Genomic DNA, 16,749 nt, shown 5'->3' on the forward strand with positions numbered 1-16,749 from the left:
AATATTTAATGTGCTCAACCAGGCAGTGGTACAGTGGATAGAGCGTTGGACTGGGATGCAGAAGACCTTTGGGGTTTGGTTCGAAACCCCAAAGTTGCTGGCTTGAGTGTGAGCTCACTGGCTTGAGCATGGGGTTGCTGGCTTGAGTGTGGGATGACAGACATGACCCCATGGTTGCTGACTTGAGCCCAAAGGTCGCTGCCTTGGAGCCCAAGGTCACTGGCTTGAAGCCCAAGGTCACTGGCTTGAGCCCAAGGTTGCTGGCTTGAGCAAGGGGTCATTGGCTCAGCTGGAGCCCCTGGTCAAGGCACATATGAGAAAGCAATCAATGAAAAACTAAGGAGCTGCAAGGAAGAGTTGATGCTTCTCATCTCTCCCTTCCTGTCTGTCTGTCCATCTTCCTGTCTGTCTGTCCATGTCTGTCCTGTCTCTGTCACACACACACACACACACACACACACACACACACACAATTAAAGCAAACAATATATTTTTTTTCTTAAATGAGAAGTGGGGAGGCAGAGAGACAGATTCTCGCATGTGTTTGACTAGGGAGTCATCCTCGGCACCTAGGCCAACTTTGCACCAATAGAGCCTTGGCTGCAGGAAGGGAAGAGAGAGATAGCCGAAGGGAGAGGGGAAGGGGTTGCTTTTCCTGTGTGCCCTGACCAGAATCAAACCTGGGACATCCACACACTGGGCTGGCACTCTACCACTGAGCCAAACAGCCAGGGCTACAAACAATACTTTTTAAGTTTCCTTGAGAGGAGAGGTAGAAAGTTGGGAGGGAATGAATGCAAATGTTCAGTTGAGTCACACAGACATGCACAGGTCACTGGCTAAGAAAGCTAAAGTGGTGATCCTTACACTGATCCGCCTCTAAGAGGAGACTTAAAACTATGAACCAGAACATTTTTTTGTCCATTTTTCAGGTGCAGGTCATGGAACTATTTTTTTTTTAACTGAGAGGCAGGGAGGCAGTGAAACAGACACCCACATGTGCCCCAACTGAGATCCACCCAGCAAACCTCCTATCAGGCGACGTTCTATCCATCTGGGATTACTAATTTTTTCCTTATCCCTCAGGCTCTAACATGGCTTAGCTGATTGTCTTTTTCCTACAGTTTTAGTATTTTGTTCATTACGATGCTTTTTGGTGTTAATTTTTTTTTCTTCCAAAAATAGTATTAAAATATTACTTATCTTGATTATTAAGGCTTTTGGCATACCCTTACATTTTGTACCTAGTCATTCTAGTCCTGACCCTTCAAAGGAGAGTAAAATGGGACCAAAGATTGATTTCAGAGTTTGGGAGGAACTGAGCCAAGAAAGGAGGAATCAACATTTACAATTGTTCTTTGGTCTACCACTCCATCGGCTCTACTTCATTCACTCACCCCATAGCCCCATCTGGGGTGGCATTCTTACTTTTTATCATCTTAACCATCTTGGTTAAACTATGTACAATCTCTGAAAATATTAGAAATTATGGCCCTGGCCAGTTGGCTCAGTGCACAGAGCGTTGGCCCAGCATAAGGACATTCTGGGTTATATTCCTAGTCAGGACACACAGAAAGGACCATCTGCTTCTCTCCCCTCCCTCTCCCCTTCTCTCCTTCTTCCCCTCCTGCAGCCAGTGGCTGGATTGGTTCCAGTGTTAGCCCTGGGCACTGAGGATAGCTTGGTTGATCTGAGCCAGGTGCTGAAAATACTTCAGTTGATTCAAGCATTGGCCCCAGATGGGGTTGCTGGGTGGATCCTGGTTGGGGTGCATGTGGGAGTTTGTCTCACTATTTCTCCTCCTCTCACTTAAAAAAATTAGAAATTACAAATAACTTTTAATATAAAAATAATAAACACCAAATCATAGAGATGATTAAGTTTAAAGTGCACATATTTGACAGTCTGGTCTACTGCTCCACCTCACCAGTGAATAAAATATGGCTTCTTTGTATTGGACTTGTTTTGGTATGCCACTTTCCACACACATACCACTGGTTGTTTAGATTTTGTAGATTTTGAGAATCTTTGCCCTTACTCTGATAATCTAGAACTAAGTAAAAAATCTGCTGTGGCAGGGCATATAACAAGGCTATTCAGTCTGAAATGCTGCAATCAAAAGGAACAAACAATGAAATAGAGCCAAGTGTCAGGAGCATTTCTATCATGCTATGTTCAGTACTTTGAATATTTCTCATACAAACTAAGGACAACTGGTTGTTTTTTTTTGGTCACAGAGACAGAGAGACAGAGAGAGGGACAGACAGACAGGAAGAGAGAGATGAGAAGCATCACTTCTTTGTTGTGGCTCCTTAGTTGTTCATTGATTGCTTTCTCATATGTGCCTTGACTGGGGGGCTATAGCAGCGACTGTGGGTTCAAGCTGGTGAGCCTTGCTCAAATCAGATGAGCCCACGCTTAAGCTAGCGACCTCATGGTCTTGAACCTAGGTCCTCTGCATCCCAGTCCAATGCGCCATACACTGCTCCACCACTTGGTCAGGCAAGGACAACTGTTTTATTGAAAAATTATTGAAGTGGTATGAGCAGAAATCTATAACCATTTAATTACTTTATAATGGCATGGCTGAATTTTAAGTTTCTGTGAATGTGAGAATCTGCACTTGAAAAAGTATAAGCTTGTATTCATTGAGATGTATTTGAATTACATATGGGTTTTATTTGTACAAAATATATAAACATATCTACAAGTACATGCTTTTTTTTTTTTTTGTATTTTTTTTCTGAAGTTGGAAACGGGGAGGCAGTCAGACAGACTCCCGCATGCGCCCAACCGGGATCCACCCGGCATGCCCACCAGGGGGCGATGCTCTGCCCATCTGGGGCGTTGCTCTGTTGCAACCAGAGCCATTCTAATGCCTGAGGCAGAGGCCATGGAGCCATCCTCAGTGCCTGGGCCCACTTTGCTCCAATGGAGCCTTGGCTGCGGGAGGGGAAGAGAGAGACAGAGAGGAAGGAGAGGGGGAGAGGTGGAGAAGCAGATGGGCGCTTCTCCTGTGTGCCCTGGCCGGGAATTGAACCCGAGACTCCTGCATGCCAGGCTGACGCTCTACCACTGAGCCAACCAGCCAGGGCTGTACATGCTTTAAACAAAAATATAATTGATAATAGCTTGTTTCTACTGAAATGCATTTTGTAAAAGAATTATAATTTATCCAGAAAATCATTTAGAATATCCCCAAATACCCAATTTAAATGAGATAACACACTTTATAAAACATCTTTTGTTTGTATGTATGTAAATTTAATTACAGTGCTTTATATAAGCAACTTCCATTCTAAAAGACACCATTAATAAGCTATGAAAGGGAGACAAACTCCATGTCAGAATTTTAATGTCAAATTCTTTATATATAAATCTCAACTTTTTTTGTGTGCAAAATATGGGTTAATGATTTTGGCTTCTCTTACTCTTTTACAAAGGAAATTTTTAGCAAGATATTACTTTGTAAATTTTACACATGTAATTAACTTACAGTGAAATAACAGAAATTTTATGACACTGAGCTAAGAGTCTTTCAATAAGAAATTAAGAGCATATTTACCAAATTGGGAACACCTAATTATCAAGACAGTTCATATTTAGACGGCATACTGTCCTTCTTGGGTAAGTATTCACATCCCTAAATTCCTTATGTTTTTTTTTACATGTTTCATCTAAATAGGTTGAACAGCATCAAAACAGAACCTAGCAGAATGATAAGCACACATATGTTAGAGATATTGCTATAAAAGATGTTTTATATAGATATGGCAAAAAAAGATATATATATATATTTTTTGCCATAACTATATTTTAAATGTCAACTTTAAGTGGGCCTTTCTAAGAAACTTTACAAATGAATCAAGGACATAAAACAGAACTTCAACCTGACTTGGCAGTGGTACAGTGGATAAAATGTTGGTTTGGGACAGTGAGGACCCAGGTTCAAAACCCCGAGGTTGTCAGCTTGAGCATAGGCTTATCCGGTTTGAGCATGGGATCATAGACATGGCCCCATGGTTGCTGGCTTGAGCCCAAGGTCTCTGGCTTGATCAACAGGTCACTCGCTCTGCTGTAGGCCCCCAGTCAAGGCACATATGAGAAAGCAATCAGTAAACTAAGGTGCTGCAACTATGAGTTGATGTTTCTCATCTCTCTCCCTTTCTGTCTGTCCCTGCCCCTGCTAAAAAAAAAAAAAAAAAAGCCAACCCCCCCAGATCCTCAAAGGAAATTAAACATTGGTTTCTTGTAATTACCTGATTAGAAAAAATTCAGAAATGAACATTTCAGTTTTAAAATAAAATGAACTACAATTAGTATTTCAGACTTTCTTTTATAACTTTAAGTGAATATTATTGAAAATAAAAATACTTTCATAAACATTTAAGCCTACAGTATATACTTTGTAGCAGTTAATAGCTTCTTTCTTAGTCTTTCTATATAAATAATCGATGGACCAATTATTTTCTCTCAATTCTGCAAAGCCAAAGTAATTGAAATTAATTCTAGATTTAGCATTTTTAAAAATAATCACTCAGCCTGACCAGGTGGTGGCACAGTGGATAGAGTGTTGGACTGGGATGTGGAAGGACCCAGGTTCGAGACCCCGAGGTCGCCAGCTTGAGCGCGGGCTCATCTGGCTTGAGCAAAAAAAGCTCACCAGCTTGGACCCAGGGTCGCTGGCTCCAGCAAAGGGTTACTCAGTCTGCTGAAGGCCCGCAGTCAAGGCACATATGAGAAAGCAATCAATGAACAACTAAGAAGTCGCAACACGCAACGAAAAACTAATGATTGATGCTTCTCATCTGTCTCCATTCCTGTCTGTCTGTCCCTGTCTATCCCTCTGACTCTCTCTCTGTCTCTGTAAAAAAAAAAAAAAAAAAAGTAAAAAAAAATCACTCAAACATTTACAAAATTATTTTAATATTTTTGAAGAATTATAGGAATATGAATGTAAAAAATTTAAATTCTTGAACTTTTTACTATTACAGAATCTTAAGACATTACAAAGTATTTTTTTTTTTGTTTTTACTGATTTTAGAGATAGAGGAAGGGAGGGAGGGAGAGAGAGAGAGATAAAGAGAGAAACACTGATTTGTTTTTCTACTTATTTATACATTCATTGGTTGCTTCTTGTATGTTCCCTGTCCAGGGATCAACCCACAACCTAGGCATATCAGGATGACACTAACCAAATGAACTACCCAGCCATGCCAAGAAAAAAGAGGAATTAAAAAAAGTTAAACCCATGTAAGAATTATAATATGCAGATAAGATGAGAGATTTTAGTTATGCAGGTAAATAATTGTGCTTCAGACCATAATTACTTTTGAATTTATGTTATTTTCTCTCTAAAAGAAAACAGGAAGAAGAGAATCTTGTGAAACTAAGAAGACATCCCAGGTGCTTTCAAATTATTCCTTTTCATACAGGAAAAGGAGCAAGCACACTATTTTGTGAATGAGTAGCGTTCCTTTACTCCTCTTCTTCTTCATCTGGCAGACCGGGTGAAGTTAGCAAGGGAAGATCTATATTTGAAAGGCAGAGGAGAAAAAACATACTATAATAAGAAATGTTATTCAGCAAACCAATTTACCCATACTTAATTTTTTAAATAAACAATGAGTTATAAAAATTTTATAATTGTAATAAAATAGAGGACAAGCCTGACTAGGTGGTGGCGCAGTGGATAGAGCATCGGACTAGGACATGGAAGACCCAGGTTCGAAACCTCGAGGTCACCAGCTTGAGTGTGGGCTCACCTGGTTTGAGCAAGGCTCACCAGCAGGGGCCCAAGGTCATTCGCTTGAGCAAGGGGTCACTCGCTCTGCTGTAGACCCCGGTCAAGGCACATATGATAAAGCAATCAATGAACAACTAAGTTGCTGCAACAAAGAATTGATGCTTCTCATCTCTCTCCCTTCCTGTCTGTCCCTCTCTCTGTCTCTCTCTATCTCTGTCACAAAAAAGGGATATAAAATAAATAACCAAAAATTAATTATATAGCTATACATTAGTAATGAACAATTAAAAAAAATAAAGAAAATTTTATTTATAATACCAGAAAAAGAATAAAATACTTAAGAGTAAATTAAAAGTATAAAACTTGTATTCTAAACATTATAAAACATTGTTGCAAGAAATTAAAGTAGATATGAATAAATGGAAATACATCTCATGTTCATGGATTGTAAAACTTAATTGTCAACATGGCAGTACTTCCCATATTGATCTACAGATTCAACACAATTTCTATCCAAATCACGGATGGTTTTTTGCAAACCTTGGCAAGCTGATCATAAAATTCTTATGGGAATTCAAGAGAACTAGAATAATCAAAACAATCTTGAAGAACTATAAAATTGAGGACTCAACAGTTTCAGTTTAAAAACATGATATAATACTATAGTCATCAAGACATAGTATTGGAGCATCTGAGATCTCATTCTTCAACATATGTCATCTGTTTGGCTTGAATAAACTCTTTTAAAATTAAAAAAGACATAGTATTAGCATAAGGATTGACAGATGGATCAATAAAATAATACTGAGAGTCCAGAAATAACCCCCTGCTGTTTATGGTCAATTGATTTTTGTTTTTAAGTGAGAGGAAGGGAGATAGAGAGACAGACTCCCACATGTCCCCCGACTGGGGTCCACCTGGCAGCCCCTGTCTGGGGCCAATGCTTGGACCAAGTAAGCTATCCTCAGCCTGCAAGGACCTTAAACTGATAATAACCCCTTTATGCAAACACATGTCCTAGACAGCAGTCACAAAATCAGAAGCAAATGTAAGTTCCTGATATGACTTTTCCAACAACTCTTGTGATCAGTAATCTCCCCTACCTCCCACTCCTCCCACTTAGATAGACCCCTGTGGAGCTTACCAAAACCTACCTCTTTTGGTTTGAATTTATCTATTCAGCCCTAGTCCAGGAGTGCCAAAGCACTCTACCCATAAACTCTTAACACAGGCATGTGTCCAGATTCCATTTGTTTCTCTTTCTTTTTCTCCTTCTCCATTCTGCCCTGACCTCCCCATGTGGTTCCTTCAGGCATGCCATGAACATTCAACTTGTCTATTGTACATATTTGTCTATAGTCAGCTGTTGAATTAAGGCTCAGCTTTCTGTACTGTGGGTGTTCCACTTAACAAATATTAATTTTTACCACATTCTGCCTCTGCCTTTAGGAAATTTACAGCATTCTGAGGGAGGAGGTGAAGAATATAGTCGGTTAACACATTATCATGCAGTGAGCCAAGTACTTTGACAAATATACAAATGGTGCTGAGAGAAAAAAGTGGGCATCTAATATCAATATAATTGGTTGGGGTATCAAAGTCAGGGAACTTTTTTTTAAAGGGATTTATTTTTATTTTTACATTTTTAGATTTTATTTATTCACTTTTTTTTAGAGAGAGAGAGAGAGAGAGAGAGAAAGAGAGAGAGGAAAGAGATAGAACAGGGATGGAGCAGGAAACATCAACTCCCATATGTGCCTTGACCAGGCAAGCCGGGGTTTCGAACTGGCGACCTCAGCGTTCCAGGTCGACACTTGATCCATTGTGCCACCACAGGTCAGGTTGCAATGTCCTTTATTTCTTTTCCTCTCTATCAGTTCATCCTTCAAGAAATGTCCCCTGGCCTAACCTCTCTCTCTTTTTCTTTCTCTCTCTCCGTCTGTCTTTCTCTCTCTGTCTCTCTTCTCTAAAATGAATAAAATAAAATTAAAATAATTAAAAAAAAGAAAGGACATTGCAGACAGAAGTGTAGGTAAAGAACTGAATGACTTTAAAGTAATGGTAATAATAATAATTCTAACCACTATTTAGCACTTATGTGTTAGGAGTGGTTATGATAAAGTGAAGTACCCTTACTAGCTTCATCTTACTGGTCTGGAAGTGGAGGCCTAGAGAGGATAAATTACTCATCAATGATCACCAAGGAATAAGCTATGTGTCCAGAGCTCAGATCTAGGAAGTCCAAAACAGTCTTAATTTTTTCTCGTTTCTGCAGGAAAAGGAAGGGGAGAAGAGATGACAGATGATGCTCAAGAGGTACATTTTGTAAGGTGCTGTTTGTTAAACTATGGGAGTTCTCACAGACCTGAAAGCTACAGGGACCCTTAAGGTGTGACATGATTGAATTTGGTTTGGGAAAATCAGATGATATAACAAAAAATGGACTTTCCAGAACTAGAACTGAAGGCTGGAGTGATCAGTTAGGGCAGTGGTAGTCAACCTGGTCCGTATTGCCCACTAGTGGGCATTCCAGCTTTCATGGTGGGCAGTAGCGGAGCAACCAAAGTATAAATAAAAAGATAGATTTAACTATAGTAAGTGGTTTTATAAAGATTTATTCTGCCAAACTTAGCAAAAATCCGACATAAAATACTTGATAAGTAATTATTATTATATGCTTTAACTTGCTGTAACTCTGCTTTATAAATTATATAAAGTAAAGTTACTTCCCTACTTTATAAATCACCATTACTGCGGAAGCGGTGGAAGGTTAAAAAATTTTACTACTAACAGAGATACAAAAGTGGGCGGTAGATATAAAAAGGTTGACTACCCTGAGTTAAGGTGTTGAAGTCATGTTGGAGAGAGACAGCAGACACTAAGATAGTAATTGAGATGAAGTGAAGGGAACATTAAAACATATATATTTCAAGGTAGAAATGATAATTCTGGGAAACCAATTGGAACTAAATATTAAGTCACTGTGTTCAGAAATTTACCTTGAGACAGTAACATATATATATTTCATACATAGTAAACATCTAATATATAGTATCTTTATAACTCTCCAAATTTTGAGAACACAGGAGAAATAACTGAGTGGGAGGAATTGAAAAGTTTTGTTTTAGGTATTCATCATTTATTCACTCATTCATTCATCAAATATTTCTGGAGAACTTACTATAGTCATTGGGCATATAGCTATGATCAAAGCAAAGCCTCTGTTCTCATGGAACTTATATTCTAATGAAAAGAGGGAACACTAAAGAAATAAAGTAAACATATCGCTTCTCGGCCTTTTGGCTAAGATCAAGTGTAGAAATAAAGTAAACATATGTCAGGTGGCATTAGGTATTATGGAAGGGAAACAAACCAGGAAAAGAAAAATCGGAGTAGAGAGAGGTATTGCTTGACTTTTTTAAAACTTTCTCTTATTATTGTTTTTTTATGCAAAGGATGATCAGGGAAGCTTTTCCTGATGACATCTATAATATTGGAACTGAGAACTGAGTTATAAGAATAAGCTGGGCAGAAGCCACGGTAGACATTTGCATGTATCCTGTAACCATGTGCTTGAAGAGCCCGTAGGACAGCAACAATATTTCTGAGTAAGCATTTGGAAAGCATTACAGGTCCTGAAAGGAACAGTGATTTGTTCCAGAGATAGTCAAAAGGGAGGAAGATGTCATTGAAACCAAGGAAAATCCACTCTGTGCTTTGACCTACAGCGAGACAACTGAGATCAGGACCAAAATGTATTCACTGGATTAGAGAAGGAGAAAGTAACTAGGGATTCTTTCCAGAATGTAACAGGGAACACTGGGTTGACAATATATGGGAGGACAAGAAAGAGCCATCTTTTCAAGAAATTTGGCTGTGTATAGGACATGGGTTGGTCATGAGAGAACACAATATGGTCAATGGTGCACTCCCCTCCCCCCGCCCCCCCCAGATAAAATAGATCAGTTTTGACTGAGGAATATTCTGGGGAAGAAATGGAGTAATTGTTGAATCAAAGTTCCTGAGGTGTAGAGAGATTAACTGTACCCAGGAGAGGAATCTGTTAGGGAAAGACAAGGAAGAGAAAATAGAAGTGTAGATGTTTGTAGTTTGTGGGCGGGGTCTGATTTTGCAACTAAATTATTGCCATTTTCTCTGGGAAGAGGAATTTTCTCTTGCTGTGGGTTACAAGAGAAGGTTAAGAAGTTTAAGGAGCCACGGCTGGGGTGCTTAGTTGGTTAGAACATCATCCTGACATGCTGAGGTTGTGGGTTTGATCCCCAGTCAGGGCAAATACAAGAATCAACCAATAGCTAGCCTGGCCTGTGGTTGTGCAGTGGATAAGGCGTTGGCCTGAAACACTGAAGTCACTGGTTCGAAACCCTGGTCTTGCCTGGTCAGGGCACATATGGGAATTGATGCTTCTTGCTCCTCCCCTGCTTTTCTCTTTTCTCTAAAATGAATAAATAAAATCTTAAAAAAAAATCAACCAATGCTGGTGTGAATAAGTAAAACAACAAATTGATGTCTCTCTCTCTAAAAATCAATCAATAAAATTTTTTTAAAAAGTTTAAGAAAACTGGAGATTATTAAAGATTTAAAATATAGATAAATGGGAATCAGAGGCACCTAATCGTAAGCAGAAGAGTACTTTCCAGAGAGCCCTGCTGAAGTTGGCGATACGTGCTCTAGTGAAGCAGGGATTCCGTGCCCAGGGCAGCGCAAAAGTTGGGTTCAGTTCAGCCAAACAGGCAGAATGGCGTGAGGACGGGCTAGACAATAGGACATTTGTGGCAAGAGTTGGGAGGCAGGGCAGAGATTTGGTCAAGAAGGTAAGAAGTCCATGACTTTTAAGGGTAAGGATAAGTCAGAAAATAGAGAACTAGAAAAACTTACATTATGAATGGTAATCAAGGGTGATAATTATAGAATTGTACACCTGAAACCTATATAATTTAATTAATGTCACCCCAATAAATTAATAAAAATTTTTTAAAGAGTGGCAATAGAATATAGGTTGGTCTCAATTTATAAAAGATAATTTTACCAAAATTCTTTTTATAGTCATTACTTCTGGTCAGTGAAAATGGCAAGAGGATAGGAAGACTTTTACTTTTGACTTTACATACTTCCATACTGCTAGAGAAAATTTTACACCATGAAAACATATTACAGTCATTATTAAAAAGCTAGATAGGGCAGGTACGAATAGTGTATGCAGTTATCTAGAGTACACATTTATAAATAAAAGCTTTGATGTAGTAAGATTTTATTGTTGGAAGGCGGAAATCATTAGAGTATAAAGCCCCTCCGCCATTTTCCACTCTGGAGCTCTCACACTGACCTGGAAGCTTGGAATTCCCCACACCCTTTCCCTTGCTTTTCTCCACTCTAATTCACTTAGGGCTGAATGTGATGCCAAAATACTTCTTTGAGAAAAAACTTATCAAGAAAAGGAATTGTAGGCCATCGCCTGTTGGCTCAGTGGTAGAGCGTCGGCCTGGCGTGCAGGAGTCCCGGGTTCGATTCCCGGCCAGGGCACACAGGAGAAGCGCCCATCTGCTTCTCCACCCCTCCCCCTCTCCTTCCTCTCTGTCTCTCTCTTCCCCTCCCGCAGCAGCGGAGGCTCCATTGGAGCAAAAGATGGTCCCGGCTCTGGGGATGGCTCCTTGGCCTCTGCCCCAGGTGCTAGAGTGGCTCTGGTCGCGACAGAGCGACACCCAGGATGGGCAGAGCATCGCCCCCTGGTGGGCGTGCGGGGTGGATCCCGGTTGGGCGCATGCGGGAGTCTGTCTGACTGCCTCCCTGTTTCCAGCTTCAGAAAAATACCAAAAAAAAAAAAAGGAATTGTATGCTGCACAGGTGTTCTATTTGATTATCCATTCCTATTTAAGTGTTAAGAACTCTTACTGAGGTTCACTTTAGAGGGTTCTAGAAGCTGAAAAATTTGACATTCATAGAACATTCCTATTAAGCGAATTAAAAGTTGAAACCACTGTAAAGGATTAATCTGGAAAAATCCCAAAGTTAACTGCTTACCTTACCCATCTTATAAGTTTTACTTGCTCCTAACTGAAGCAAGTAACCAACCACACGCGGTTTTATCTAAAGCAGGGGTCTCAAACTTGCGGCCCCGCAGGCCGCATGCGGCCCGCAGACTAATCCACGGGTTTACTTAATTTTATCCAAAATATTTTGAACTTTGTGGATTAGTCTGCGGGCCGCACAAAATTGTTCAGCGGGCCGCGAGTTTGAGACCCCTGATCTAAAGCATGCAGGAAAACAGAGGAATAAATGACAGCAATAAACTCTTCTGCGGTAGAGTTCCATGACCTTGGTCTATAGTGCCTTTACCCAATTGTCAGGTTGTCAAGATGTTTTGTTGCAAGACATATAAAAAATGTGTAAATGTTTAGGACAGTGAGAATTATACTATCAAGTTTGAAGGTAGCACTGGTTCAGGGCTATAATATGAAATCTAATATAAGTAAAATATATTAATACATATTTCATGAAATAATAAATATAAAATATATTAATATAAATATAAATAAAAATTATTTCAGGCTTATCTCGCATTGCTCCGTATACTATTTCTGGATTCCAAAATAAGGCTTTTATACATTCTTCAAAGAACTGTAGCTGGAATGTAGGACTAGTCTAAACAGTGATACAACCAGTGCTATAAATAGAGCAGTAGTTCTTTGAGGGAATCAGCCTAATTTTGTAACGGACTGCTATTATTAAACTGTTTATATGGCCTTCACTCAAGTCTCCCTTCAGTTTACAAATTTGGTTTGTAGGTCAAAATTTTTCCATAACTTTGACAATTCAAATTTCCTGACTTGCTCTTGTTTACTTGCAACACCAGTGTTTATGGCAGGTGGTTTGCAGAAAAACCTGTGGCTGAGGGCTTTTATTCACAGTTATGTAAGGTATCCTGCTCTGTATATGCAGGAATTCCCTGGCTATTGTGAATGCCTTCTCTCCTCTTTGTTATTTGTGGGGGAGTGCTGGGAAAATTTTGAACTTCTCCACTCCTCCTTAGCAGAGATTTTACCATTACTTATTTATACGTGAGACTGAAATGCATTATCAACGCACAGCAAAGGATTTTTAAAACATGTAAAATCCTTTTAAAGCAAGTTTAAGCCTCAAAAAAAAAAGTATATTTAAGCCTCTACTATTTGTCTTTTTGAGAACATCTTATTGTATCTTTCTGGATTCTTGCACCAAATTTGTGTTTAGCAAAGGGTAATCTGTTGCAGATACAGGCACAGAGAACTTAGCTTTTTGTTTTAGTCCCCATGACAATGCTTACTGCAAAATGCTTATTACTGAATTGCTCTTCCTTCTTTTAATGTCCTACTCAGAGCTTTCACTGGCTTTGAAAAGCACATATTAAACAATCGGTATACCAACCATTCTTTCCTCTGAATGAATAGTGCCGTAAATGTTCCAGTCTATAGACTAGCTAATACAGCAATTGCCTTCATATGTTAACCAGCCGAGGAATACACCTATGCATTTTTAAATGAAGATATATTTTATGACTTAAGGAGCTTGAAATAGTTACAATGGAATGCCAAGTTATTTATTTTCAGTGTGAAGTAACATAAACTTGGGCAGTGTTTGAAATTGATTGATTCAGATGGTATTCCTGATGATGGTGGTGGTTTGAAATCTTTGGTCTCTTAATCGTCTTCTTTTTTTTCTCAACAAGAAAAGGGAGGGCGGAGTCAAATTCTATTCAGAATTTATCTTTAAAGATGCAACCATCAAGATCAGTTCTATGAGTGAGGCTGTAAAGCTGCCATGCCATTAAGTTGATTTTATATATTAAAAGAAATATTGTCCTGACTGGTTATCTCAGTTGGTTAGAGCACGGAGGTTGCTGGTTCGATCCCCAGTCAGGGTACATATGGGAATAGATCGATGTTCCTGTTTCTCTCTCTCTCTCCCTCTCTCATTAAAATCAATAAATTAAAAAAAAAAAAGAATGATTTTCAGGAAAAATACATTCATATGATGTTGCTGGGCAAAAACATCCATTGTACATAGTGGTCTTAACGGAAAATATGCTTGTTCTGGATAACATAGGGAGCTATTCAGTGTTTTTCAAAACACATGTTTAAAGACACTTTCATAACTATATTGTCTTCGGGCCTGATTTTTATTTATTTATTTATTTTTAAAGATTTTATTTATTCACTTTTTAGAGAGGAGAAAGAGGCAGAGAGAGAGAGAGAAAGAAAGAGAGAGAGAGAAGGGAGGGAGAAGCAGGAAGCATCAACTCCCATATGTGCCTTAACTAGGCAAGCCCAGGGTTTTAAACTGGCAACCTCAGTGTTTCAGGTCGATGCTTTAGCCATTGTGTCACCACAGGTCAGATCTCTCTTGGTGCCTGACTTTTAAATTATAATTGTCAAACATACAGATTAGTATTAATACCCATATAACTATTATTTATATTCAACAATTATCAAGATTTTCCTTATCAAACTATTTTCAGTCATCATGTCATTTCACTGTTTCCTCTGTCAGCATGTATCCCTTAAACTGACATGACCATAAAGCCATTATCACATGTTTCAAAATAGGAATAAGCATTCTTTGGTATGTATATCCAATCTGGAACGTTGGCTAAATGTAGGAAAGCTGCTTCCCACCGGAAGTACCTTAGGGGAAGGGCACTCGTGAGTGGAGAGGGATACATCTCCTCTGATGGCAGCTGGGTCTGTGCAGTTTTCTTCTCATTGCCAGATTAGCTGTGGAGGAAAAAGAGAAAAATTACTTAATTTCAAAAAAAAATTAACTGTTGTTTAGTCTGGGAGATGCAAAGGAATATTTAGATTCAGACTATAATATGATTATTTGCTATTGGTTTAGATGCAGTTATGATACAAAAAAATTAGTGTGATGCAAATATATGAGGTATCGTATTTCCCCATGTATAAGACGCACATTTTTTGGAAAATTTTGGGGTCTAAAAACTGGGTGCGTCTTAAACAGTGATAGTAGTTTTTTTTTTTTACTTGCATATCCCGCTTTTTCACGCTTGTTTTTCGCTCATTGTTGAAGACAGTGATTCATCATCAGGTACAGATGAGGACAAGCTAATGAATGGGAATTTTGACAGTGATAAGCTGTATGAATTTTATGATGAATAAGATGAGTTCAATAACTTTATGTAATACATTTCTTTTTTCAAAATTCAGGCCCCAAAATTAGGGTGCATCTTATTCATGGTAGCATCTTATACATGGGGAAATACAGTATATTCCCAACAGTTCATGTAAATAGCAAGATCATATAGTATATAATATCCTCTCCCTCCTACATGTCTTCTCCCTCAGTGCTCCTGGACCTTTTATTTTATGTAGTGAGTTAATCACAAATATTTTACAAGGACATTGTCCAAGGTGTTCCATGTTTCAGAAAAGTAGAAATAGCTTAAATAGCAATTGCTATAACAGGAAGAATGCTTTTTGAGTTGCTACTTTAGAACTTTTTTCTTATTTATGTAAAAGGGCACACCATGAAATTCCATTTGAAATAACCTCAGCGATCAAACTTCTGATTAACTAAATGGCAAGACTGAATTTTTAACCAATTATGTACCATTTTTGTTCTAAATGGAAAATTATATTATCAAGTGAATAATATAACACATTTGGATATAAATATAATCACCTTTCTATTTAAGTGTGGGTTTGCTTTTTCATGAGTTAGAAAACTATTTTTTTTTACTTACCAGCCTTTGAAATCTTATTTAGTTTTGAAATAAAAGCATATTAGATTGTGTACTAACTTCCTGTTAGATAAGAGCAATATAACTAATATCATCTTTGAAAAATATGTAAAGAAAATTTACCTTGACCATACATATTTTTGACACTTTTGACTTTATAAACACAATAATACTAAAATTGCACATTTTTGTTTTAAATGATGTCTAATTATATAACTGGAAATAATAGCTATTGACCTATTTTAAGAATTCATCTGCAACCTGTCCCATTATGATTTTTATATGTTATCAAAATTTAGTTAACAGTACTCCATTCTAGCCAACAACATACTCTTTAATAAACTGCTTTGAATTTTGCATTTACTTAGAAATCATTAAGTGTTGTTTACCTCTGTAATGAATGAACCAAACATTTCTATTCCTTTTTACTTGTAAGGACATATCTCTAATAACTAAGGAATCAATATTCTTTAAAGTTAGAAAAATAATGATAAAATATTTATCATCATTTTAATATCCAGCTATTTTTAAAATATCCAAATAATTAACTTAACAGGATAGATAGCATATTTTTGAAATCCTACACACCCCTCTATCCCTAAGCACACCTAAGTGATTTTCAACATAAACACAATCACACTCAGAGGTCCACAGACACAAACAAGCATAAAAACAAGTTAGTTGGTACAAATATATCAATCTTACCTGGTCTCTGTCCATTAATAAGAAGACTCATCATAAAAATTAAAAATACAAAAAAGAATTGTTGAAACCTCATTTTTCTGCCACTCTAAAACGGAGCAGTAGGTCTCAAAGTAAATCAAACTTCTTCGAACAGTCTGAGCAGTATCTGTGTGGCTCTTCTCACATTCTAATGACAAACCTCGGAGAACTGCCAGCTGCGTTTTCCACAAGGGTTAATGATCACATCAGACAAGGTTACTGGTGTGCTGTGCTGTGGTCAGAACCTCCCTCGGCCCCTCCTCCACTCCCCTCCTCCTCCCCCTCTGTCACTCCCCTTCATTTCCATAAGCAAATATTGGTGAAATAAACCATTCAAGCGTGCTGTAACTTCAGTGGCGTTCTGGAGCTTTTAGAAGAGCCGGACTTCATGCAATCTGGATTTGGAGAAATATGTAAAACCAGGCATGGCTTTGCCTCCTCCCCTCATCATTTGCATACGTTTAAACTTTGTATTGCCCATATTGGTCCCATATGCAGAAACCAGTGGAAATGACAGGAAGTCTCTCTT

The 16,749-nt window shown here is 38.3% G+C and overlaps 1 protein-coding gene across 1 annotated transcript; it reads right to left on the reverse strand.

The window, feature by feature from the left end:
- Window positions 1-4,950: 4,950 nt before the first annotated feature.
- Window positions 4,951-16,444, reverse strand: APELA (apelin receptor early endogenous ligand). Its single transcript, XM_066360927.1, has 3 exons — window positions 16,203-16,444; window positions 14,425-14,514; window positions 4,951-5,531 (listed from the first exon to the last, which is right to left on the reverse strand). The coding sequence occupies exons 1-2, from the start codon at window positions 16,273-16,275 to the stop codon at window positions 14,426-14,428; spliced, it is 162 nt and encodes a 53-aa protein (XP_066217024.1). The 5' UTR covers window positions 16,276-16,444; the 3' UTR covers window positions 4,951-5,531; window position 14,425.
- Between the last annotated feature and the right edge of the window lie 305 nt (window positions 16,445-16,749).

The sequence above is a fragment of the Saccopteryx leptura genome, chromosome 1 (assembly GCF_036850995.1).
Source record: "Saccopteryx leptura isolate mSacLep1 chromosome 1, mSacLep1_pri_phased_curated, whole genome shotgun sequence".
Lineage (NCBI taxonomy): Eukaryota > Metazoa > Chordata > Mammalia > Chiroptera > Emballonuridae > Saccopteryx > Saccopteryx leptura.

Excerpts from the sequence above, each read along its gene's own strand:
- APELA (XM_066360927.1), bottom strand. The coding sequence starts at position 16,275 with ATGAGGTTTCAACAATTCTTTTTTGTATTTTTAATTTTTATGATGAGT. Across the intron at positions 14,515-16,202 it reads TATTAATGGACAGAGACCAG|CTAATCTGGCAATGAGAAGA; the intron begins GTAAGATTGATA and ends TTTCCTCCACAG.